This window comes from Pleurodeles waltl, chromosome 4_1, assembly GCF_031143425.1.
Source record: "Pleurodeles waltl isolate 20211129_DDA chromosome 4_1, aPleWal1.hap1.20221129, whole genome shotgun sequence".
Taxonomy (NCBI): Eukaryota; Metazoa; Chordata; class Amphibia; order Caudata; family Salamandridae; genus Pleurodeles; species Pleurodeles waltl.
The window spans coordinates 703,332,452-703,359,277 of NC_090442.1; the positions used below are offsets into that span (position 1 = coordinate 703,332,452).

Here is a 26,826-nt window from a genome sequence, read left to right on the forward strand (position 1 = left end):
TCTTGAAAGGTCCATTCATCCTTCAACCACTCTAAAAGATTGAGTAGGATAACTAAAGTTAAACCTCTGATCAATTTGGAGAGCAGTACAAATTAATTGCAAAATCTCATTTTTAAAATGGAAGCCACTATCAGTCTCAATAGAAGTTGGAAAGCTGAATTATCAGTTTCCTCAACAAAACTTTGGCAACTGTTACGCTGATCTCTGAGTGGGATACACCTCAATCAATTTAGAAAACAAGCAGAGAAATATCAAAATATATTTGAAGCCATTATAAACTGGCATTTCTAAAATATATGCCTGCAATCTTGTAAATTGGGCCTCTGATTTACGAATGTGACTCATTACTGTGCTTGTTCTTCTGCTCCGAGTATGCTTCTGACAGCTTGAGCAGCGGGAACTAGATTCTCAGCAACATTTTTAAAATGTGTATTTTCCCATTATTTTCTGAAAGTTCTAGGCATGGTGTCTCTCCCTGAGTGAGATTGCCCATGGAAATATGAATCGTAATGTTTAATCATGAATTAGGCAAGAAATATTTGTGTTCAGAGTTAACATAGAACTTGTTGACTTTAACAAGAAACAATACATTTTCTGAGTGAGTATTGTAGAGACACACCTACCTCTTTCATGACAAGAGAAACAAAGTCAAATTGTAATCAGGTTTTCCAAGGGCCGGTGCATTACACCAGCGTTCACTTAATGCCTGGAAGGACAACTTCCTCCTCAAATTTTCTAGATCTTTCTTCATGATTTGACTAAAAGTTGAAGGAGTTTCAGTATACCCTTGTGGAATTATATCCCTATTGAGAAACACAAAGAGGAACTGACTCTCTTTGTGGAGAGGTAGTGAGGAGAACTGTATACCTGTACACCATTCTGCACCTGATGTAATCTGGAGCAGAATTTCTGCCAATTCAGTACCTCTACAGAACACAGGATGATTATTTTGTTTACTTTCATAAATCCTACTCTTTTTGCCATATATCACTCAGTTTCTTTATCCTCACCATGGGAGAGTTGCAAGCGCTACCAAGCACTTCCTAAAAAAAAATCTTTGTTCAGTCATTTTTTTAAATTACTGTTTTCATTCCCTTCTCTGCTTGTGTTGACAGTCTGTACTGTTTTGATTGGTTTTTATAGGCTGAACTCACTTTATCAGTCTTATCTCTTTATCAGAGAAATCTCAAACCTCCTCTTTGACAGCATATCTTAAATCTAGAGATTATTTACCATTAGGTAAGCCTGGGAATGACTCTTGAATCCTGTGATTTAATTTTAACAACTGAGGGCCTGATTTAGATCTTGATGGTATTACCATTAAGCCCCATCTGCGGCAGATCCGAGAACACCATCAAGTTGATGGTGTTCGCCCCGCCATATTTAGATGTTACAGCTCTGCAGGCGGTGTACTGGTGGATTTCTGACAGAGGTAGATGGTCACAGGACCCAATGGACATTGAACAATAGCAGGAGCTGTGGAATAGAGGTAAGTCACACATACACACTGTACCGTAGCCATATGTGTCCCTTTGTACTACATACTACACAACACACCACATACACACCATTATTCATTACAATTACACCACAACACAACCCATACATGCCAAAAACACACATTGACATACATCCATGACACAACATACACACACCATTGACACTGCAACCACACACAACACAAACACAACAAACACACTCATTAACATAAACACGCTTACAGGAGGCACAACTACACACATCACAACATTTGCCACACAACGCCACTCACCTGAATGTTACAGACAGCAACACAATACACAACCCACAATACAGCATACCCATATACATGTGACACACATACTGACACAATCACATCACCCACTCCAGCTCCTTCCACTAAAAAAAGCCAATTGCATTGCACCCATACATACATGTTATGACTCGCATCTACCGCGGGAAGCACAACATCACAGGTACAGATCCACTTGCAATGTGCACACAAGGACACAGTTGACAGGTTAGAATGTAACATCATTGTAGAGCCAGCATTTATTTGGAAATGAATACTGACACCAAAATGACAGCTGTTTATGGGTGTGACATGTGCCATGTATCAGTGTGTACCAATCCATGTCTGACACACCCTTGCTCCTCACATAATCATGTCACAATAATTTTAAACATTTCTCTGACTTGTATATGCCTGCAGTGTTCATGACCTTATGTGCAATGCCCACCCAATCTGCAATGGCAATGCAGTTTCCCTACCATTGAGTCAGTTGCCGGGGACGTTGTGTTTTCTCCATGGGCCAGTGGCAGCAGTGATGGCAGGTGTTGTCGAGTCGAAAACGGATTTGAATGTGGGGGGAAAGGTATGCTTTTACCTCATTCCTCCCCCCCAAAACCCGCCAACTCAAGTGTTGAGGTCAGACCTCCTCTCCGGTCTTAACAGTAAAATGCATCCAAATCTACATGGTGGTAAAGGTGGCTGGGGTCTCACCGGCAGTCACTTTTTCCAATTACGCATTCGACACAGGTGAAGTTTTTTGCTGGAGTCAGTGGGACTCAGGCAGTCTTTTACCTATGGGACCACCAACATTTAAATCTGGCGAGCGGACCACCAAGGCAACGGATGGGTTTTCAGACAAAAAAACGACAGCAGGACTGTTACTGGAAAGATCTAAATCATGCCCTGAGTCTTCATCTTGAGTTTAAATTGCAACACCATCCACTGTGCAGTATATCACACAGTTCATTTTGCATACGTCACAGGACACGAGTCACAAAGAATGAACAGATGGTTATTTTCCATGGGCCTTTTTTAACTAGGACATCTGATATAACCTGATTACCAATTTGCTTATTACTAATCCCTACAACTTGGACTTCTCTTTCTGGGAAGAATAGTTTTGGTACTCCCATAGAATGGACTATGAGTGGGTACCGCCAGCATCAATCAAAAATAAAATGGGGTGGCTATTGACTTTATCAATGTATGGGCTCAGTGGTCTACCCCCAGGACTGCTCCAACTAGCCAGTCCTCTTCTCCCCTCCAGAACAGTTATTTCGAATTATTTTCTGGAGAACACGAGGAAATAATTATTAAGACTCCATGGATCCTGTTGGTACTCTGGGCTATATGTAATTTTGTTTCTAATGTTTTACTGAAACACTGGGACAGTAGGCATACTCATGCAAAAATATTTCTGTCATGCATATTCTGCATAGAAGCCAATTTGGTTGGGACCATTGAATGCATGCCTCTCTGTACCTGAGAAACAGATTGATTCTGAATTGGATCTGGATTCTGGTGACATTCCAATTTCCAGTGCCAGCTTTTACCACAGAAATGACGAGCAGTGTTCTTTTTTAACACATCACTGTTTCCATTCATTCCTAAATCATTCACCGCCCCTTCTCCGTGACCTTCCATCAGCATTGATCCATTAACCATCTTGCATTAGAGACATCCCATTCATTCAAGCATTGCCAGATTGAACACACCCCAATCCAAACCCATTAATTGATCCTCAGCACTCGACTCAAATTGCTTTGTCTGAGCAGACATAGATTTCTCCTTGATTTTCTTCTGATTTGTGTCAAATAAATCACTACTTTATTTAGCAAGCCTCAACATCTCATGTATTCTCTTTGTTTGCCAGCACATTTCACTTTGCTGTATGTGATTACTAAGCTCAGGACATAAACCTGAGTGAACCCACTACCGCCATCTTTCTCTGGATCTTTAACTCCAATGTGTTTCTTAAAAATCTGCATAAGTCTTTCATTGTAAGCATGCAATGAGTCTTTTGACTCTTGTGAATTTCTCAAAACTTTGCCCAGTTGATATCTCTTTGGCACCTTCTTTTTTAAATGTTCAAATATCTGCTTGTATATTTTAGTTACGTCATCAGAATGAGGACTATTTTGTGAAACCCTAGTTGTTTCTTTAGTTGGCCAAGCAACATCAACCTTACATTCAGACCATAGGTCACTAGGGACAACAATCTTGAATAACAAATTCAAATCCATCCACCACATTTTATAAATGGTAGTCAACCTATGTGCTTCATTGTACCACTTGTCAGGTTCCTCTTGAAATGTTGGAATGTTTGCCATGAAAGCTATAAAGATCAGCCCTTGACCAGGGCACCTGAACATAGTTTCCTCCTTTGCCATTTTCTTTCTCTCCTTTTCTGTGGCCATGTGATCCTTTTATTCAGTGCCTCAAACTTTGTAGGTCTTGGGATCATTTTCTGTCATTTATGATCTATCTCAGAAACTCTATCTTTCTAATGTTAAATGTACAGTCTAAAGGAAATTGCAAGTTTTTGTGAGAAGTAGTATATTCATGCCATTCATAGATCTAGGTACCTATGTAGAACCCACTATTCGTCATTTTGTATGGTGGCATTCCCTTGTCAGGTAATTTCTGACCCTCAGTAGAAGACATAACAGAACCTTTAGGCTTTTTCAACACAGCACCCATTACATTTGCTAAAACCAACTCAAAAATCACACAGAACAAACCACCAAACCATTACTAATTCCAGCACAGCACTGTCAAAGGTCAACCTACTACGTCACATATTTGTCTGTAACCAACCAATGACAGCAATCTTTCTGATGATTTCTCACCAATCCTAGCACAGTTCCCTGGCTAACTAATCAATCACAGTGAGACCTCTTTGTAAATGAAAAAATAATAATTGCAAAGCCCTTTCTCAATTGAATTACATTAAATAAAATAAAATAAACCTTGTCTATTCAACCTAAATTGCAAAGAAATCAGCAAGTGAGACCAAGCCAAATCTCACAAACAATAAACTAGAACAGTACTTCTTCAGCACTGTTGCAAACCTAGACAGACCCCCATCCCGCAACAATCAACCCTGGCTAATGCAATAGCCTCCTGGGCACCTAGGAGCTAAGCATATCATCCCAGATTAGAAATGCCGCCCTATAAAATACAATAAATAATTCAGAAAACCCTAGCTGTGTGCATGCAGCCTCACACTACATTCTACTTTATGCAGAGAGGTACACCACAATATCTCAAGATCTTGGGTTTGGATTAATTTGATAGCTAACAATCAATTATAAAACAAAATCTTCTTCAATTTTATAAACATAAGTAAGATATCAAAGCAACAGTAATCAAGCCACCAATTAAGCCCAGAATCAGCATTGAATAACCGAACACTCCACATGCATCATAACAATCCCTCCCACCTAAAATCTTCAGCAACTCACCGTAAATACACTAGAATCACTCTGTCATCAAAATCATTCTGCCCTATTCATTCATACTTACACTCCAAATCGCTCCAGAACAGTGCTGCAAGTCAAGCTTCTCTGCAAAATCCTTGGGATGATTCAAGCTGGAGTGATCAATATCTCTACCGACTGGGAAAAATGAGAGCACCCCGGTAGCAAAAGAAGGTGCTCTTTATTGTGCAACAACCCTCTGCTACCAAAGAATTGCCTGAGCAAAAGGTTACCCCAAATTTCAATCACCCCAAAATTTACCTCAGTCTTCCACAAGTTGCAGGATCAGAGACGGTGTTAACCTCAACGGTGCTTGTGGGGAGAAGGTGGGTGCAGTGGGGGAAGGCACAGAGTAAGTGAGAGAAATGACTACCGTTTTGCTCAAGATGTAGTTTTACACAGAAACATGGCCTAACTAAAATACATCAGAAAGCAAACCTCTACACATCATATACAACACATTTCAAGAGCATTTGTTTTAAATGAATCTGCAGGTGGGAAATCGTCTGTGTAAATACATAATGAAGATTGGTAATGTTGCATAAAAATATGAATCCACACGATTGTCCCACAGAATTACTCTCCACCTGCAAATGTTCAATTTGTGAATAGACCTAACATATTTCTAGTTAGCATAAGCATCGAACCAGACAGCTAGAATAAAGGGGCTGTATGCCTACAGGAATGCGCATTTCTCTGAAAGCTTACCAAATGTGTTCTACAGCTCCAGATGCTCAGTGAAAATAAAGTTGTAAAGGCCTTTTGGTTCCCTATAATGAATAATAGTATTAAACAAATATGCTGTAGTCTAAAAAATCATGCCCTCACTCCGAAAACAAATAAGTCCAACAACGTTAATGTAAGACTTTGGCTTTTGCTCTCAAATGTAGGTTGAACACCTCCTTCCAAAATCTGTTGGCAACCTGCAAAACTCACAGCATCTCCACGGTGCCCATTCCCTTGCAGGGGTGTCTTCTAAAGGCTCACTCTCTCAGTAATGTTATTATAAGGTTTCAGCTCTTGTACTTTACCACTAAAAACATGCAGGCCTTAAGGGCCTTCAACAATCATCTACGTGTTGAGTTCTTTTATGGGGGGGTCACCATGAGCATTGGCGGTGATTCAAGATGGGGAGTCAACCTACAGGCACACTTGTGTTAGCCCTCTTAAGCGACACCCCCCAACCAAAGTACCTACTGAATCTGACTCCACAATGGCGAATCTACAGACTGGAAGTGCGCCTCCTAGGGCGAGCTGTCCCCGTTTGATACTAGGAGAAGTTCTGAACAGAATAGGCTAGCAAGAGCACTCTTCTGTTGTGGAAGAGCTCTGGAAGCTCCAACGCAGGACCTAGGGGGCAGGGCTGAGGTCTTTCTGCTCAGACCCTGGTTGTTGGCTGGATGGTCTCTTGTTGCCTGGTCTCCATTGAGGAGGCAGGTGATTAGCAACAAAGCTGATAGCTGTTGTGGTAGTGTAAAAATGTGCTACAGCACAGATAAACCATGTTTAGTGAGAACGTGTGACCTAGCCTCAGAGAGGCAGCAATGATTGATATGCAGCTCTGGACGGCACAGCACTCAGTACTGCCTTATATACTGATGCTTCTGCATGTCATCTATTGGTAGTCCCTGAAATCCCTCCAAAATGGCAGACATGGACTGGAAGCAGGTAATCCCGTAGCGTGACACAAATATAGTACAATACACCAAGCAGATGCACACTAGCACATGCCCTTGTGAAACTGCCTGACTAGCCCTTACTAAAGCAAGGGTCTGAGGGTGACAGCTAGCTAGGAACGTTTAGTTCGCATTGTCATCTTTAACATTTTAGAAGTGCTACTTTTAACATTAGTGTTAAAGATGGCAATAGCATGGCTCGTACAATTATGAAGACAATAGGAATGGCAGATCCCCGGTGACCTAAGTAATCAGTTGTCCCTGAGTGATCATATGCCTGCTTTAATTATTACGCCCTCTATTATGCATGGTGATGGAGAGGCGGGGAAGCAGTGTGGCATCTAGGATATGTGATGCATAATGCTTTAGATTATACCTCACATTTTCACTCCATGATTAAAGCTGGTCAAAGTGAAGGTGACTCCTTATGCCCCAAGCAACTAACCTGCACATTGCACTTAAGCTTAATAGTTTGGCATTGTACTCTTTACATTGAAAACATTTGCTGCAAAAATGTTTGTGCATATGCTGTTGTGTGTTTTGCAGCGATGTTTTACAAATTACATCATTTTTCCAAGAGCCAACATTTTAGTGAGGGTTTTGCATCAGCTCTTACTGAAGATAAAAAGTTAATCAAAAATCTGGCTAAACGGCATAATGTTCCTACTATCATATACTCCCACCCCTATACTAGGAAGAGAAAGCCCATAACTCTGAAACATATTGGTAGGAAGTTGCATCTGGTGAAGGACGTTTGTCAAGGTAAGCCGGTAAAAATAAATCCCTGTTCTACAATGACTTCAGAGTAATTGGTTAGACTTGCATTATAAAATACACTAAAACTGGATTATAGTATGTTTACAAGTTTGTAGAGTATTTTTCAAAATGTATATGAAGTCATGACAAAACACATATGATTCACAAGTGAGCCTAAAATGTTTGTTACATATGGGCCCTTTTATAGTTCCCTGTCACGAACAGCATTTCCAATACAGGTTACTCTCTGCGGTTACAAAACAGCAGTGAAACGTATAGCTTGTTTTCCAGTGCTGTGACATAACAATCCTCATCTATTGAGCTGCCAACTGGAAACAAAAATAAAGAAAGCCAAGGTTATTTCCTAATTTAAAATAACAAATGAAAAAATTAACACACCTCTTAGAAATCCTTTAGTTAGTTCCAAATGATCATACATTTCTTTACTCACTAACATTATTTTATTTTATTGTACTTTTATTTTATTCAATTACATTATTTATATTTCTTCATCACACAGCGAACAAAAACAAAGAATTTTCCCAAAACGGGTTAATGATGGTTGTTAGAAATGGGGTTTTTGGTTGGCAATCAGGTTACCCTCTGTCCAAGCAAGAACCCTCAGTCTAGTCAGGGTAAGTCACACACAATCCAAAATTAGCCTGTGCCCACCCTCTGGTAGCTTGGCACGAGCAGTCGGGCTTAACTGAGAGGACAATGTGTAAAGCATTTGTGCAATAAATCATACAATACCATAATATAGCACCACAAAAATACACCACACAGTGTTTAGAAAAATATATAATATTTATCTGGGTATTTGCAGGTCAAAACGATTAAAGATGCAATATAAATTTGTAAAGATATCACTTGAAAAGTGATATAAAGAGGGTCATTCTGACCTTGGCGGTCCATGACCGCCATGGCGGAGTGCGGCGGAAGCACCGCCAACAGGCTGGCGGTGCTTCCTTGGTGATTCTGACCGCAGCGGTAAAGCCGCGGTCGGAAAAGGGGAGCCAGCGGTTTCCCGCCAGTTTCCCGCTGGCCCAGGGAACCCGCCATGGCGGCGCTGCTTGCAGCACCGCCATGGGGATTCCAACCCCCTTACCGCCAGCCTGTTTCTGGCGGTGTCCACCGCCGGAACCAGGATGGCGGGAACGGGTGCTGTGGGGCCCCTGGGGGCCCCACAAAGATTTTCACTGCCTGCTTAGCAGACAGTGAAAATCGCGACGGGTGCCACTGCACCCGTCGCACCCCTTCAACTCCGCCGGCTCCATTCCGAGCCGGCTTCATTGTTGAAGGGCCTGTCCCGCCGGGCCGGCCGGCGGTCTTCTGGCGGTCGCCCGCCGGCCCAGCGGGAAAGCCGGAATGACCGCCGCGGTCTTTTGACCGCGGTGCGGTCTTTTGGCGGGAACCGCTTGGCGGGCGGCGACTGCCGACCACCGCGGTCAGAATGACCGCCAAAGTGTCTTAAGTCTTTAAAAAGCAAACAAAGTCTCTTTCAAGCACAAAGTACCTGGTTTCTGGTGGAAAATCTCCGCAAAGGGGCCGCAGAAGAAGAGATACGTGGAAAAATGGTGTGTGCGTCGATTTCTCCCCAGCACACATGGACTTGCGTCGTTATTTTTCACGCGGGGAAGCCGTGCGTCATTTTCCGGCGCACGGACAGTCTCTTTCTGTGGATCGCGGGGATTACCAGATGTCCCGGGTCTGTGCGTGGATTCTCCTGCTTGTTTTCTGGCTGTGCGTCATTCTGCGGGGCTGTGCGTTGAAATTTCACTCTCACAGCAGGCGTCGCGTCGATTTCTCCTTGGAAGTCGGGCGGCGTTGTCCTTGCGAGGCCGTGCGTCAAAGTTTCGGTCGTCCCGAAGGTGTCGCGTTGATCAGCGTCGGTGTGCGGCGTTTTTCTCACCGCGGAACAAGCTGTGCGGCGAAAATTTCGGCACACGAAGCGTCCAAGTGAAAAAGAGAAATCTTTTTGGTCCTGAGACTTCAGGGAACAGGAGGCAAGCTCTATCCAAGCCCTTGGAGAGCACTTTTACAGCCAGACAAGAGTTCAGCAAGGCAGCAGGCCAACAGCAAGGCAGCAGTCCTTCGTAGAAAAGCAGACAGGTGAGTCCTTTGAGCAGCCAGGCAGTTCTTCTTGGTAGGATGTAGTTTCTGGTTCAGGTTTCTTCTCCAGCAAATGTCTGATGAGGTAGGGCAGAGGCCCTGTTTTATACTAAGTTGTGCCTTTGAAGTGGGGGTGACTTCAAAGAGTGTCTAAGAAATGCACCAAGCCCCCTTTCAGTTCAATCCTGTCTGCCAGAGTCCCAGTAGGGGGTGTGGCAGTCCTTTGTGTGAGAGCAGGCCCTCCACCCTCCCAGCCCAGGAAGACCCATTCAAAATGCAGATGTATGCAAGTGAGGCTGAGTACACTGTGTTTGGGGTGTGTCTGAGTGAATGCACAAGGAGCTGTCAACTAAACCAAGCCAGACGTGGATTGAAGGGCACAGAAAGATTTAAGTGCAAAGAAATGCTCACTTTCTAAAAGTGGCATTTCTAGAATAGTAATATTAAGGCGGTCATTCCGACCCTGGCGGTCATTGACCGCCAGGGCCGGGGACCGCGGGAGCACCGCCAACTGGCTGGCGGTGCTCCCAAGGGCATTCTGACCGCGGCGGTACAGCCGCGGTCAGAAACGGAAAACCGGCGGTCTCCCGCCGGTTTTCCGCTGCCCTGAGGAATCCTCCAGCTGCGCCGCCATGGGGATTCCGATCCCCTCACCGCCATCCTGTTCCTGGCGGTCGTGACCGCCAGGAACAGGATGGCGGTGAGGGGTGTCCTGGGGCCCCTGGGGGCCCCTGCAGTGCCCATGCCAATGGCATGGGCACTGCAGGGGCCCCTGTAAGAGGGCCCCTAAAAGATTTTCAGTGTCTGCATTGCAGACACTGAAAATCGCGACGGGTGCTACTGCACCCGTCGCACCCTTCCCTCTCTGCCGGCTCCATTCGGAGCCGGCTTCCTCGTGGGAAGGGGTTTCCCGCTGGGCTGGCGGGCGGCCTTCTGGCGGTCGCCCGCCAGCCCAGCGGGAAACACAGAATAACCGCGGCGGTCTTCTGGCCACGCAGCGGTATTCTGGCGGTTCCCGTTTGGCTGGCGGCGCCCGCCGCCAGCCAAAGTTGGAATCACCCCCTAAATCCGACTTCACCAGTCATCAGGATTTTGTATTACCATTCTGGCCATACTAAATATGACCTTCCTGCTCCTTTCAGATCAACAGCTGTCACTTCAACAATGTATGAGGGCAGCCCCAATGTTAGCCTATGAAGGGAGCAGGCCTCACAGTAGTGTAAAAACGAATTTAGGAGTTTTACACTACCAGGACATATAACTACACAGGTACATGTCCTGCCTTTTACCCACACAGCACCCTGCTCTAGTGGTTACCTAGGGCACACATTAGGGGTGACTTATATGTAGAAAAAGGGGAGTTCTAGGCTTGGTAAGTACTTTTAAATGCCAAGTCGAAGTGGCAGTGAAACGGCACACACAGGCCTTGCAATGGCAGGCCTGAGACAAGGTTAAGGGGCTACTGAAGTGGGTGGCACAACCAGTGCTGCAGGCCCACTAGTAGCATTTAATCTACATGCCCTACGCACATGCAGTGCACTCTACTAGGGATTTACAAGTAAATTAAATAGCCAATCATGGATAAACCAATCAATAGTACAATTTACACAGACAGCATATGCACTTTAGCACTGGTTAGCAGTGGTAAAGTGCCCAGAGGTCAAAAGCCAACAACAACAGGTCAGACAAAATAGGAGGAAGGAGGCAAAAAGTTTGGGGATGACCCTGTCAAAAAGCCAGGTACAACAATGGTGCAGGGGTGTGATACACATACATAATGACTATTTTGTTGGGTGTTTCTTACAATTAGATTAGTTTATATTCCGAACTCGTCAAACCTTATTTGAAGGTAGATATGTGATTAAAGATAAAAGTATTAGGGACTGTTTGAAGCGAACTGATTGTGTGCTTAGGTTTTTTTCCTATGGGGCGACCAATGATTTGAAATGAATACGGCTAGACAATATATTTACAATCTCAGACTGTCCCGCTTACAATGTTGATTCATATTGATCTGAAATGGAATACAAAGAGATCTATTAAGTCAACCATCCATCAATCATGCACCACATGGTTAATTGGACAAATTGTCTCAACACATAGGAGGGGTGTGGTACCAGAATAGCATTGGTAGTATATTGTCTGATGTAATATTGTTCTATATATTGCCTACAAAATGATTGCCGCATATTGTGTCCTAAATATTGTCTACAAAATGATTGCCCCAATATAGTATTCAGACGTGAACTGTAGGTAGCGAACCATTTGGGAACCATAGGAACGTTTTAGAATTTGGTGAATGGTACACAAATGTGACAGAAATGGCGCCTGCCTTATTACAAGTGCATTATGTCGTAAGGCACTTGGATTAAGGCGGAAATTACATCTATCACATTTCTGACGACGTACCCAATTGCCAAAGTCTAAATAAGGCCTATAATTGTACTTGTTGAACACAGGAAAATGAGTAATCGTACTTGTATGTTATTTTCATTCAGATGGCCTGTGATGTAATTATATTGTGTATTGGAGTTAACCCATCAATATGTTCATAAGGAACACTCATTTGATTTTTGTTTTGTTCTATTTGTTTATACAATGTCTGCTAAGTGTATATGTTTACTAATTTATGAAATATATGTCCTGATCAGTGACACAAATCATTTTTGCTTTAGTATTCCTGTAATGTAAACGTTAATGTTTTGCTTGTTCGTTACTTTAGAACTTAAAAGATATTGTTACATACATGCACATAAAAACACTTAATTAAATGGGAAGTGCACTTGTACACCTGTATACTTTTAATGTTGAGAACTTGAAAATCTGAGTAACTTTTTAGCTGTGACTCTATTTTGAGGATTTAAATATGTCTTTCATTATTGCATGTATCTTGTGATTTTTAAATTGAAACGAATGGTTATATCTTAGAAAAAGAGACACACAATAGCGATTTTTACAACCGTTTTATTTTAGCTCGAGGTATTGGGTCGGTACTGATATTGGAACAGTTTGTGTCCTAAATCTATGTAGCAATTATGCTCTACATGAAGTGCGAAAAATGTGGCTTTGTTATTTAACAATAATTTTTATTTATATCACAGTAGAATGATGAAAAAAATCGCTTAGTGATTGATCGTTCCACACTATGTGGCAGGCATTTATACACTGAGGTTAAAACATGGGTAAGCAAAACTAATTAATTTTATATATCACATGCTTGTGATAGGCCCGGCTGGAGATATTAGTGTTCAAACCAGCACCTGCTACCCCCAGAGTTACCATGCTGTCTGCAATAAAACTGAGGTAGACTTAGGAACCAATTGCTCTTGCTGTATGGATTGTCTGGCCTGGGTCATTGATCTGTGAATTGTAGTGAATGGCATCTTGTGCTAGTATTAGTGGCTAGTGCCTCATCTGAAATTAAAATGGAAGAACAATGAGAAGGGTGTTTATAGATTTAAGTTGTTTCTTAACATCACCCACTATTATTGGTGTTATCCAATGCAATAATCATCGGGCCTCAACTGCACAAGAGAAGGAAAAATATACAGTTAGGAGGAAAACGATGTAGGGGGATGAATTAAGGAATAACGAAACATAATTCAGTTTATATGGTATAAGATGTGAGTCCATATATACTTATCTATACTTAGCAAACTCTTGCAGGAGGACAGGATGGAAGTCACAAATGTTAAGTAGAATCCTGCAAAGGGGCATACTAACAAAATGGGATTCTACAGTACGTCTTTTAGTGGAACATCATGGAGATCATGGTCACAATTTAGTTGGACAGGTGTAACATAACAAGGAAGGGTAAGAGATCATGGCCCTCATTCTGACCTTGGCGGTCGGCGGAGAGGCAGCGGTCGGACCGCGAACAGACCGGCGGTCCAAAAAATTGCATTCTGACCGCGGCGGTCACCGCCGCGATCGACCGCCACTTCCCCACTCCGACCGCCACGGCGGTCATGACCGACGGGCTGGAGTTTGCGCACTCCGGCCCGGCGGTCGCCCCAAGACCGCCACCCGTATCATGACCCTGCTTACCGCCGCGGTTTCTGGCGGTCGGGAACCGCCATGCGAACCATGGCGGTAGGCACTATCGGGGCCCGGGAATTCCTTCCCTGGCACTGATAGGGGTCCCCCCCCACCCCCCACTGCCCCCCCAAATCCTCCCCCCACCCCCTCCACCCCCCTGCCACCCCCCAGAGGTGGTACGAACCCCCTCCCCACCCCCACCCCGAAATGCACATACACGCACCCCGACATGCACGCACCCCAACATGCACATCTGCACACCCCCATGCACGCACACATCACGCAACACCCCCCCACCCCCTCTCCTCACGGACGATCAACTTACCTTGTGCGTTGGTCCTCCGGGAGGCGACGGGAGCCATAGGGACGTGACCGCCGACAGCACACCGCCAACAGAAAACCGCCACACAGAAATGTGGGTCGTAATTCTGGGGGCGGTGTTCTGCTGGTGTGGCGGTGGAGGTTGACCAGTCTCCACTTTCCCGCCGACCGCCAGTCTGGCTGCCGGCGGTTTCCCGGCGGAACGCTCCCAGCGGTCGGAATGCGCACAGCGGCATACCGCCGCGGTCGGCGGTCTTCACCGCGGCGGTAACTCGGCGGTCTTGCGAAAAGACCGCCGAGGTCAGAATGAGGGCCCATATCTTTGATTAGAAGAACAGGGAAAATATAGTATCCCAAACCGAACATGTTGGCTATCTTCAAGATTGATATTTTATGAAAAGGTGTCCATTTAAGATTATTCACAAAAAGGCAGGAGAACAGGGTGAGCAAACAACTAAAGACAGAGTAATTAAATAATTAAGACAAGGTAGAATAGTCCCTGCGAGAATAAGCAGGACATAACCCAAAATACAAGAACTAGCATTGTAACCTAATCACTGGGTAAAAAGCAGTTGGAAACTGTCATAATCAGAACATGATGGGATTTTTTAGGGATGCTTCTTAAGTGGTAACCACAACCAATAAAGTAGTCAAAGAAATGCTTAAACTAGTCTCAGACGCTGGCATTTGCTTGTGCTGAATTCCATACCATTGTTTCTGGTCCACTGCGTCTCTCTAGAGAGATTAGCAATATGCAAATCAGCCTTGGTCCGTCTCCTATAGGAGCAGTCAAGCCTGAATTAACAGATCAGGTTCAGTGTTGGACAGGCCTGTCGGGCCCTAGAACCAAAAAAAAGGCCCACACACTACCCCTTTCAAGCTGGCCCACTTGGCTCTGCTGAAGTGCACAATTGCTCAATAGGTGCCTCCATAAGGAAAGACAAGCAATTTCAGACCGGTTTTGGCCTTCTGAGGCCTCATCAGTGAGGTGTAGCAAGGATACTATGGCATCCATCATCCTTTACATTTTTCTTCTAATATGGTTAAATGCATAAATGGACTCATCATACCAAATAAGGCCTTTAATATTTAATACATGTGTATACAAATGTTTTGGGACCGGTTGAAAGCACTGATTCCAAGCCATGTCCTCTGTATTGCCAGATTGGTTCAAATTCCATGATGGTGACCTTCAACCATGTCACACACCTGAAGCCCAACTATGAATGTAGGCATTAGAATGAAAGAACATAAAAGCACTGAGGTTTGTAGTAGTGATGTACGTCATTTGGCTTTGGAAGCACGCAGTACATACTGGGGTAGTGCTTTGCCTGGCCATGCTTCTCAAAGCCTATGAGGACTGAGACTGCCATATTCATGACTTTGATTTAGACCTCCTACTCTCAGAAAGACTTTACCGCACCCGCTACATATGCGTGCCACCAGCATTGATAATCTGGCTCTCAGAGCACATTATCACTCTTTTTGTACACTAATTACAGCGTTAACGATTGCTGGACTCTCAATGTAAAAGTCAGTGTATCTTTCAAGCTCAAGGTGGACAGCATGTAGAATTTTATGTAAATTACAACAAATTCATTGAGCCATGACCAGTGAGATAATATATCATGGGGTCGTTTTGCGCTTGACAATGGCCAATTCAACACATGTTAATGCCTGCACCCTGCCAACTAAATGAAAGTTGGTTCAATTAAATCAGTCAGCCGTTTCCTTGAATGAACCGAAGTGGCACTTGATGTTGCTAGAATGAAAGGATCCCTGCCTGGTGATGCTTGTAGCATGGATTAAATGGATACTTTCAACAACAGTGTTACAACAAAATAAGGGTACTGTCGACAATGACAGATGTTTGAAACGCTCATTAAACAAAGGGCAGAAAAAATATGCAGTTTTTGTGCCATGGTCTTATCTGACTTGACTCACTGATTAGACAATTGAGTGATGATTTTGTACTTAGTAAAGAAAAATGTCTAGAGTAAACTGAAGCTTGTCCACATTTAGAGGTCTTTCTGAAGGAATCTTGCAAAGATGCCACTAACATGAGTAATAAATAATACTTGGGCCCTGATTGAGAAAGGTAAACTCACTTTTGTGTAATCTGGTTTGGTATTCACAAATTACAATTCAATAGTAAGTTTACAACTTTGGAGACTCTGCAGTCGGGATGGAGAGCTCTGCACATAAAGAACACGTTAACTTACCTTCAGTAATGCCTTTTCTGGTATAGCCTCTATCTAGCCACAGATTCTTTACCTTAGAACATCTGCAGATGTCAGACTGGATCAGGAATATTTTTGAGCAGTACTCTTGAGCACAGGTGGTATTCGGCTCTGCATCACCATAGACCGTGCCAGAAGTGATGTCCATCATACCAAAATAGGAGATATCAGTTGCTTTCGCAACTTTAAACTTCAGGAGAGCGGAGCCACAATGACAACTGACCACTGGTGTGGAAAAGACTCAGGTCCTAAAAAGGGTGTTTCTTAAACCTTAACCGGTTCACAGTGTGGGAATGATTGGTAAGGAATCTGCAGCTAGATAGAGACTCTCGCAGAAAAGGCATTATTGAAGGTGAGTAGCTTGTTCATCTGATGGAGACTTCTGTCCGCAGATCCCTTACCTTAGAATAGGTATGCAAGCAATACCATCCCCTAACGTCTGTTTGCAAGCCCAACTAGTTCAGAAAGTCCTGCAGGACGAAACGGGACTGGTGTCTGTCATGACGGACCTGACTTTCAAGGCAGCCATGTTTTGTGAACATGTGCAGTGATGCCCACATTGCAGCTTGAAAGATGTCCAGGAGAGAAAAAACGCCCACTAATGCAGTGGTCGCAGCCTTGACTCTGATGGAGTGAGCCCAAAAGCCCTCAGGAGGCTGTTACTTGGCTAGTGCATAGCAGATCTTAATGAGTAGGATGATTCATCACGTGATGGTCCCCTTCTGCACAGTCTTCTCTTTTTTGGCTCCGACAGATCCCACAAAAAGATGATCATCCACCTGGAACTCTTTTGTGTGATCAAGGTAGAACAACAATGCTCTTTTTGGGTCCAGATGGTGGATTGTCTCTCCTCCTTTTTGGAGGGGTGAGGCAGAGCCAAGAAGGTAGGTAGGGTGATACCCTGGACTACATGGAAGGGAGTGACAACATTTAGAAGAAAGTAGGCATGTGTTCAGAGGAGCAGTTTGCCTGGGTAAAGAAGAGGTATAAGGAGAGTGAACAGAGAGGGCCTGTAGCTCACTGACCCTTCTGGTCGATGGAATGGACACCAAAATGGCAGTTTTAGTGGTTAGCAGCTGAAGAGAACATGTGTGCACAGGTGTGTATAACTCACACATTAGAAAAGTGAGAACAAAGATGAGGTCCTACTGGGGCATGATAAATTGTGTGGTGGGGAAACATGTACTGCACACGTTTAAGGAAACTGCTTAAAACAGGGGATTTAAAAATAGAAGGTTGCTCTGGCAACAGCAGGAATGAAGAGACTGCAGAAAGATACCCTTTGACACTGCCATTAAAAGAGCTCTTCTCGGTTAAAGGTAGGGTAAACCAAAAAACCTTGGATAAATGGGCAGAAAGGTTTCACTCTTGTGGGAAACACACTAGGACACAAACTTGTCTCAACAGCAGGCAAATACTGACTTGGTGGAACAATGCCTCACTTCCAGAATAACATCACAGACTTCTGGTGGAAGGTCAAAAGCTGTGAGGATGCTCAGTTTCGGGTGCAGAACCCTTCCCTGTTACTGTGACAGAAGATCCCCCCGAACAGGAAGCCTTACTAAGGACTGATAGTCATGCCCAAAAGCTCAGGACACCAGACTCTCCATGCCCAATCAGGAGCTACAAGAATAATGACTTGGGGCCATGTTATTTCTGATCTTCTTGATAACTTTGGGCAGGAGTTGTATTGGTGGAAAGGCATACAGGAGGCCAGAGCTCCACTCAAGACAAAAAGTGTCTTTGAGCAAGAGTTACCTTGCAAACTCCAGTGCACAAAACTGCTGACACTACGCATTCTCAGCAGTGGCAAACACATTTAACCAAGGCTCTCCCCACTGCTGAAAGAAACCTTGTACCACCACCGGATGGAAACAACATATCTGATCCACTAGGCATCTTTGGCTGAGTTCATCTGCTATGGCCTTCATAGAGCTTGCCAGGTGTTGAACCACCAGGGAAATACCTTGAGGTTCCAGCCATGTCCACATGTGCAAGGCCACTTGACACAGGGTTCGTGACCCCACTCTGCTCTTTTTGTTAGTTACAGTACCTCAGGGCAGAGGTCTGTGAATACCTGTACCATAATTCCCATAATTGAAAGAAGAAAGGCTTTCAATGTCAAGCGTATCACCCGAAGCTCCAAAAGGTTTATGTGGAGCTTGGACTCTGATGGAGACCAGAGTCCTCTAATCTCCACCTCTCTAAGGTGGCCGCACCAGACCAGGAGTGACGCCTCTGTCACTACTGTCAGAGCTAGTTGAGGGAAGGAGAGGGGATCTGCTACTGACCCAGTCATGGTTTGTTACCCACCCATTGCAGGACTTTTGCTGTTACTTCTGAGATTTGGACCATGTTCGAATGATTACCTTGATACTGCGCTTACTAAGCCTCCCGATCCCACTGCAGAGCCCACATATGCCAGCGGGCATGTGTCATCAGCAGAATGCAAGAGGCTGTGAGGCTCAACAGCCTCGGAGTCACTCTCACTGAAATCCTGGATAGAGTCTGAAACCCTGGAATGATAGCCTGAGTATCTTGGACTCACTGCTCCAGAGGATAGTCCCAGAACTGCACTGTATTCAGAACAGCTTCAATGAAAGGGAGCATTTAAGAGCGAGTCAGTGCAACTTTGAAATGTTGATAGTGAACCCTAGCGACTGCAGGAGGTTCAACATTATCTGAAGGTGGGCGACAATGCCTGGGGTGAGCCTGCCTTCAACAGCCAGGGGTCAAGTTAGGGGAAGGCTGTAATGCCAACCTTTTCTGCTGAGCTGTGACCACCACCATCACCCTGGTGAACACCAGAGGTGCGCTGGTAAGACTGAAACATAGCACAGCAAACTGAAGGTGCTCTTGGCCCACTGTGTACCACAGATAGCATCTGGATGGGGATGTCAAAATATACGTCCTGCGAGTCCAATGCTAACATCCAGTGTCCCGAGTCTAGGGAAGACATAACTTTAGTGAGTGTGAGCATTTTGAACATCTTTTTTTTCAAGAAGAGGTTGACAAGGCACTGATCCAGGATAGGGCAAAGTTCTCTGTCCTGCTTCGGCACCAGAAAGTAGCATGAATAACAAACACTGCCTACTTCTGATGCAGGCACCCTCTCTATGGCTCCCTTGGCCAAGAAAGACTGCACTTTTTGACAGAACAAGGAGAGATGGCCCCTTTGCACTATCTGGAGTACCCAATCACCTGATGTTACTGACCAACAGTGGGGGCGGTTTTTAGCAGAACCTGCTTCTAACTGCATGACAGACAATTAAAGAGGCTTAGAGACAGTGGTTGCTCGGGGGGGGGTGAACTGACCTGAGCTCTAACCGCCTTTTCCACATGGTCTCTGGGACCCATGTCTTCAGCCACAAAAAGGCTGAGAAGCCTGCTGCCCTTGGTGGCTGCGAGGGTATGCATGTGTGGTTGGAGACCCCTTTCATGGTCACAAAAGGGGTGAAAGGCAGATTGGGGCTCATAAGACTTCATAGACAAGCCCAAGGGCATGCTGTTCTAGAAGTGCTCCAGTGCTGAATTTACCTTGTTTCCAAAAAGACGAGAGCCATCAAAGGGCTTTTCCAAGAGGGAAGGCTGGACATCCCCTGAAAAGTCAGATGTTCTCAACCAGGTATGCCACCGCAAGGCCACTAACAACGAAATCGCTCTGCCCAGCGAATTGGTCATGTCAAGTACACAGGGGATGGTGAAATTAGCTACATCTGTCCCATGTACAACAGCCTGAGAGAGTAGGGCCTCGGTCTCCTACAAGACCATAAGCAGGACTTCTGCATAGTGTATAGCAATAACGGCTCAATAAGCACACACTGTTCACTGACCACAGTGCCAGGTTGGTGGAATTGAACATTCTCTTACTGAAGTTTCCGGGCCTCTTGGATACCCTATTCAGTGGAGAGATAGGGAACACACCTGGATATGGGATGAGGAGGCTTGGACCACCAGGCTTACCATGGTGGAGTGCTGGGTATGGAAACAGGGATCCCCAAGGGGAGATGGCGGCGGGCAATCAACCTATTCACATGAGCCCCAGTGCAGGACTTGGACTAGACCCCAATTAAGACATTTATAAGGGCTTCATTGAATGAGACTAAGGGTTTCAAGGGGGTCACTTTGGGCTGAAGCACCTCCATCAAGACTTTGTTTTGACTACCACTGAGGGTAGGCTGAAGTCCAGGACCTCTACTGCCCTGCGCACCACCATTGAAATGAGGCTCCCTCCTCCACAGCCTCAGTAGGAGGGGAAACCAGGCCAGTGCCAGGTGAAATGTCCAACCCATGGCCACACCCATTTCCTCTTACTAGTTGTCCTCTTCATCAACTGGTTCATCTTCATAAGGGTCCATAGACCCCTCCCCACCTCTACACACCTGCTCAAGCACCTGGACACCCTTGTGGGTGATAAGTGTGCTCTGCAACTCAACATGACATCACAATCTTCTTCTTTTAAATTGTATACAAGAATGTATTTTTTTAATTTCATAATAATGTTTTTTTTTTTAAATCAGGGCTGGGAGCTTTCTATATACTGCTACCAGGCCACTTGTGAAACTTGCATGTGCACTGCTTGCATGAGCAGCCATCTGCAATTGCTTTTTTCATACTACATTATTATTTAACTGTACAAGGTTAGCCAGTGTGTTGAAAGTTCAGTTTCTGCACGTGCACAAGCTTGGTTGTCCATCTTCCTCTTACTTTAGCATATTGTATTGTTGCTTTAGCATTTAAAGATGCACATTGCTTCTAAAAACATAAACCACTTTGTACTGATAAAGCAAGGGTAAAATCTCACAGAGACATTCAAAGATGGCAGTCTTTGTGTGTGTAAATGTTGCCACCCATCTTTGAACATTTTTTCCTGTACTTTATAATTGATTTACAAAAACTTTGGAGGCTGATACACAGCTTTCAACACTTTGGCCATCTTGAAATTGTAAACTAATAATAAAGTATGGCAAAAATTATTGCAATATGGCTGCCTGCGTGTCCACAAGCAGTGGCACAGCCTGTACCTCTTCAGGGGCCATCACAGGTTAGTTCTATTGGCCTTGCCAATGTTTATTTTTTGGGTATGTCCGGAAACATGTTTAGGCGACCTTCCACCTATTGCTCTGTAAAATGTGTAATTTAATTGTCAATTACTACACTGAATAATTCATTACCTCATTGAAGAAAGTTAAAAGGTACTATGTAAAATATCTCAATTATAAATTGTAACTTAATGTCATTTACTCTTTAATGTAGCCTATTATTATGGAAAAAGGAAAAAAATAATCAAGCCACCAATTGGGGAAGGCAATGGCGAAAGTGGTCTGATCAAACCAGGAAGACGACGGAAAAGAAGAAAATCGATATTTGTGCAGAAAAAGAGAAGATCGTCGACCATGGAGTTCGCTCCTGCTGAGTTAGCAGAGGTACAATCTTGTGTGGCCATTAACAAATCATCAGTAGTTGTTCAGGAAGTCAAAGTGGCATGATTTGACAGCTTGGTTTGAAGCAGTTTGTTAAAATTGAAACGTCCTGGAAAAGAAACTGTGGGGCTCATTTACAAGCAGATTGTGGCGCCAGTGCGTCACTTTTTGTGATGCACTGCAGGCGCGGGCTGCAGGCCCATATCTACAAGGCCATGCAAAGCCATTTTGTGTGACTTTTCATGGACTTGCAGATTTGGAGTACGGCAACGCAGCACATGTCACTGCGTTGCCTTACTTTGCGTCAAAGAGGCATTCCACAGGTGTTACACTGGGTGTTCTCATGCAACACCCTTGGATTTTGACACATTCCCAGATTTACAGGACTTTGTAAACATGTGAAAACGTGAAACCCCTGGGGAGGTCTTAGGAAGGCTCAACGAGGAGAAATACCTTTATTTCTCCTAGTTTTTTCCATTTTCTATTTATGCTACATTCTGCAGCACACATAGCAAGAGGAAAACATCTCTTGTGATTGTTTTTTGTGCAGGAAGGTCTACCTTCCTCCACAAAAATAATCCCCCTGCAATGCAGACACCCTTGCACCACGGTGCAAGGGTGCCTGTGTTGGAGCATTGGCAGCCCATTTTGCATAAGCATGCGGGAAAAGGACAGGAATGTGCTGTATTCCATAGATACAGCACATTCCTGCCCTTTGCTTGTGATGCATAACATCACAGAAAGAATTCTTGCAGCGCTGCCCTGCGCCAAAACCTCATAAATGAGGCCCGGTTTTTGCAAGTAAGTAATGGATGTAGAATTCACTAGTCTGTTTTAAGAATGTTTACAGGACGTTTTAGATGACAAAGGCCCTCATTCTGACCTTGGCGGGCGGCGGAGGCCGCCCGCCAAAGTCCCGCCGTCAGATTACCGTTCCGCGGTCGAAAGACCGCGGCGGTAATTCTGACTTTCCCGCTGGGCTGGCGGGCGGTCGCCTTCAGACCGCCCGCCAGCCCAGCGGGAAAGAGGCTTCCACGATGAAGCCGGCTCGGAATCGAGCCGGCGGAGTGGAAGCTGTGCGACGGGTGCAGTTGCACCCGTCGCGTATTTCACTGTCTGCGCAGCAGACAGTGAAATACATGTAGGGGCCCTCTTACGGGGGCCCCTGCAATGCCCATGCCAGTGGCATGGGCACTGCAGGGGCCCCCAGGGGCCCCGCGACCCCCCCTACCGCCATCCGGATCCCGGCGGTCAGACCGCCGGGATCTGGATGGCGGTAGGGGGGGTCGGAATCCCCGCGGCGGTGCAGCAAGCAGCGCCGCCGTGGAGGATTCAATGGGGCGGCGGTACACTGGCGGGAGCCCGCCAGTGGTGCCGGTCCGACCGCGGCTTTACCGCCGCGGTCGGAATCCCCATTGGAGCACCGCCGGCCTGTCGGCGGTGCTCCCGCGGTCCTCCGCCCTGGTGGTCAAAGACCGCCAGGGTCAGAATGACCACCAAAGTCTTTTTTCGAGACCTTGGACATAGCAATACAGTCTGCCTATTCACACTGTGATTTCCGGACACTCCCATGGTTGGTGTAAGTTATGTGCATCCGAAGATGTTACAACAGATGGAAGCCTGCAGTCCTTGTGTAAAATCATGTTTCTAATCTCCTTATTACTGCCTAATTGTCACTAGTCACCTTTATTACGAAATTGCTTTAACTGCTGAACTGTGATAGATTATTACATCTCTAATACCTGCTGCCTTAGCCACTAGACAGTATGAAAGGCAGCGAGTTTATATTCTGCACATGTATAGTTCATTACACACAGACGGGTATCACTCTGCATGTTGCTATAGATTATGAACTGTAGATGTTTTTGGAAGCGATTTACATAAAACTGCATATACGTTTTTATTATTTGCATAGTGTTACATTTTATATCTCCCTACAGTCATTCTGCATAATTGGGATTCTAAGCATTCACATGGAGGAGCAAGAAGGCAAGGATTTAGGCTTTTTGGCAAAGCTTCATGGTGTGACCATGTGTGATAAGTAATAAAATACCCTAAGTCATACGTTAAAATTGCATTGCAAGCCACTCAGCATCGTTCCTCTTTATGTCACAGTATTCTATGGCGGCTTGCTATTTCGTTATGATGTATGACAGAGGGTACTTTATCCCATACATTGCGTGGGTAATGCTATAGTAATGTTTTGAATTCTTGGAATTATGAGTATCTCATGGTATATATTCCATTGATGTAATTTTTTTTCTTTAGCATTTATTCATTTAGTATTCTTATGTAGTGTACTTGCACCACCCCAAGCAGGTTAACACTGACCATACAATTAACACATATGAGTAAGGTACACAACTCAACAGTATTTGCATTGGGAGTACGAGCAACTCAATTACAGTACAACAGTCAATGGTAAGGCACAGTGCAATTTAGCACAACTGTAGTTTTCATGGGGCACTCTAGACCATTTTTAGGGTCAAGCCTGCGCTAGCATGCGCGTGCACAAGCATATCGCTTGCGAGACGCGGTAGTAGGTAGAAAAGGGCTTGGAGCCCTGTCCATGTCACGTCAGTGTCTTTCATTGGTTCGTGGGCTTGCCTTTTAAGATCTGCTTGCTTTCATTAGTGGAAGGCATGCATAGGTCATACCTTTTCTGGTGGTTAGCCCTCCTCGAGCGCAGCGACCAAGTACTGAAAACATACAAGGCTCACGGTTTTCCATCCAGTTTGTGGACTACTTTTCTATTTTTCGCAGCGTGATCTCACTTGGCAGAAGTTAAGCGCTTTGCATGACATTGACTCTGTTACATAGTTAATTGCACTTTTGCCAGTTACGTAGGAAGTTTCACTTTTGCCGCTAGGTTTCACTACGAGTGAACTGTAGCAGCACGATTGCGCTCTTTTTTTCCATTTAATGAGGCAAGAAAAGTCTGGTTGGGAGTTTACAACTGCTTATAGCTCTAACTCAGAGAAATGCGAGACCCGTTGCATTGCAAATGCTTGTTTGTTTAGTTGCTGCTAAGTAGAGGGAAGGAAGAGAATCATCAGGGATGATGGGAGTAGAACACTTAGGGGGTCATTCCGACCAAAAGGCCGCCCGCCCGCCCAACGGGAAAGCCCCAGCAACGATGAAGCCAGCTCCGAATGGAGCCGGTGGAGTTGCTGGTGTGCGACGGGTGCAGTGGCACCCGTCGCGATTTTCAGTGTCTGCTTTGCAGACACTGAAAATCTGAATGGGGCCCTGTTAGGGGGCCCCTGCAGTGCCCATGCCAGTGGCATGGGAACTGCAGGGGCCCCCAGGGGCCCCACGACACCCGTTCCCGCCAGCCTCTTCCTGGCGGTGTAAACCGCCAGGAACAGGCTGGCGGGAAGGGGGTCGGAATCCCCACGGCGGCGCTGCTTGCAGCGCCGCTGTGGAGGATTCTCTGGGGCAGGGGAAAACCGGCGGGAAACCGCCGGTTCCCCTTTTCTGACCGCGGCTTTACCGCGCGGTCAGAATTGCCCCTGAAGCACCGCCAGCCTGTTGGCGGTGCTTCCTCCGTCCCCGGATGGACCGCCAGGGTCGGAATGACCCCCTTAGTCAAGTAAAATATGGAATACGTTTTTTTCACATGTTTCATGACAGAGTAGGGTGGGTTGAGTTGATATGTGTAGGTAGTAAGATCTAAGCTGAAATTGAAACTTATATTCTGTTGAAAGGACAATTTGAACCTGGGATATTCAATCTTCAAGTATCTTCCCTTCCAAAGATTCCTTTGGCATCCCGATATGGGTCAAAGGAAGGATGAATAGAATGGGCAGTTCGCATGCGTTGTAATGTAGCCAAGGCAGTCGAGTTTGCAAATGATTCCTGCATTGAACAGTAGATAGTGCAGATCGCGCAAGAATGGACATATTGGTCGTATGTTTTCGAGGATTTCACTAATGCCTCTGCTGAATGAAGCACTGCTTTAGAGGGACAAAGTGAGGTCGTAGGTCACGAGCTGAAAGTGTGTAGCTAAAGTCTAGTCTAGGTATCACTAGCGCATGAGCCACAGTTTTCAATTTAACTTTTACGACTTTCACTGACTACAAAAAAGCTAATAATGAGGACTGGAAACAGGATAAGTAATATTCAGGTCAAGACTAAGTGGCTCCCTGGGCTCCATCAGAAGAGGGAGCCAGGGAGCCACTACAGGTAAGAAGAGGGGGCAACAAAATGTCATTGAACATAGAATGGAATCAATAATTTTTCCATCCCTGACCTGAAGAGACTTCTGTTCACTTAAAAAGTAAGATTATTTCAACTATTTCTATCTTTGTCAACCATGTAAGCCATAATACACCATGCCTGCCATCAAAGTCCTTAAAAACATCAGATGCACCATTCTAATTAGACATAAATCAGCCCAGGGTCATAACATTAACCTAATAAAGCCTTTAAAATGTTTTAAACTTTAACAGACTACACCAAATCCTGCCAAATTGCATTTCTACGTTATACAGTACAAAATCATTAAACTGTGGGACATAAAGTCCCAAAAACGCAGCAAAAACCTCTATGTGTATCGCACTCGTATTGTGGTTTGCTCAGGAAGTCAGCTAATACTGAAACTGTTTGACGGTTTTTTTGCTGCTAGGGTGGTGCTTGTCTCCTAATGTGAAAGTGTTGCTTATTATTTTGTTCCCCACTGTCCAATTGTTTTAAACACATAGGGAACATTTTGGGACTCTAGGCCTCATTAAAGGTTGGGCGGACCAAGAGGAATGCTGCATGCTGTTGGTCCTCTCTCCCCATCAAACCAGGTGTTCTCTATTCTGTTTAGAGTCAGAAGAACCACTGTGTTACTGTCGGTGAAGCCTTTGCTTCCTCCTCCAATGGTAACCTCTGAAAAAGCAGTCCATCGGCCACAGGACCTCTGGATCACAGTGATGGTCATCCTGCCCTGTTTAGAGCACAGCAATTATCACTTATTTTTCCTGCTCATTCCCAGTATGCGAAGTATGATCAGAAAGGGCAGGG

At 45.0% G+C, this 26,826-nt stretch overlaps 1 protein-coding gene across 3 annotated transcripts in view; it reads left to right on the forward strand.

The window, feature by feature from the left end:
- Positions 1-26,826, forward strand: part of SFMBT2 (Scm like with four mbt domains 2) — an 872,139-nt gene that overhangs the window by 795,380 nt on the left and 49,933 nt on the right. For all 3 annotated transcript variants that reach the window (XM_069229268.1, XM_069229271.1, XM_069229269.1), the window contains one exon: positions 21,650-21,819. In XM_069229268.1, the coding sequence (XP_069085369.1) occupies positions 21,650-21,819 (170 nt within the window). The remainder of the gene's footprint in view (positions 1-21,649; positions 21,820-26,826) is intronic.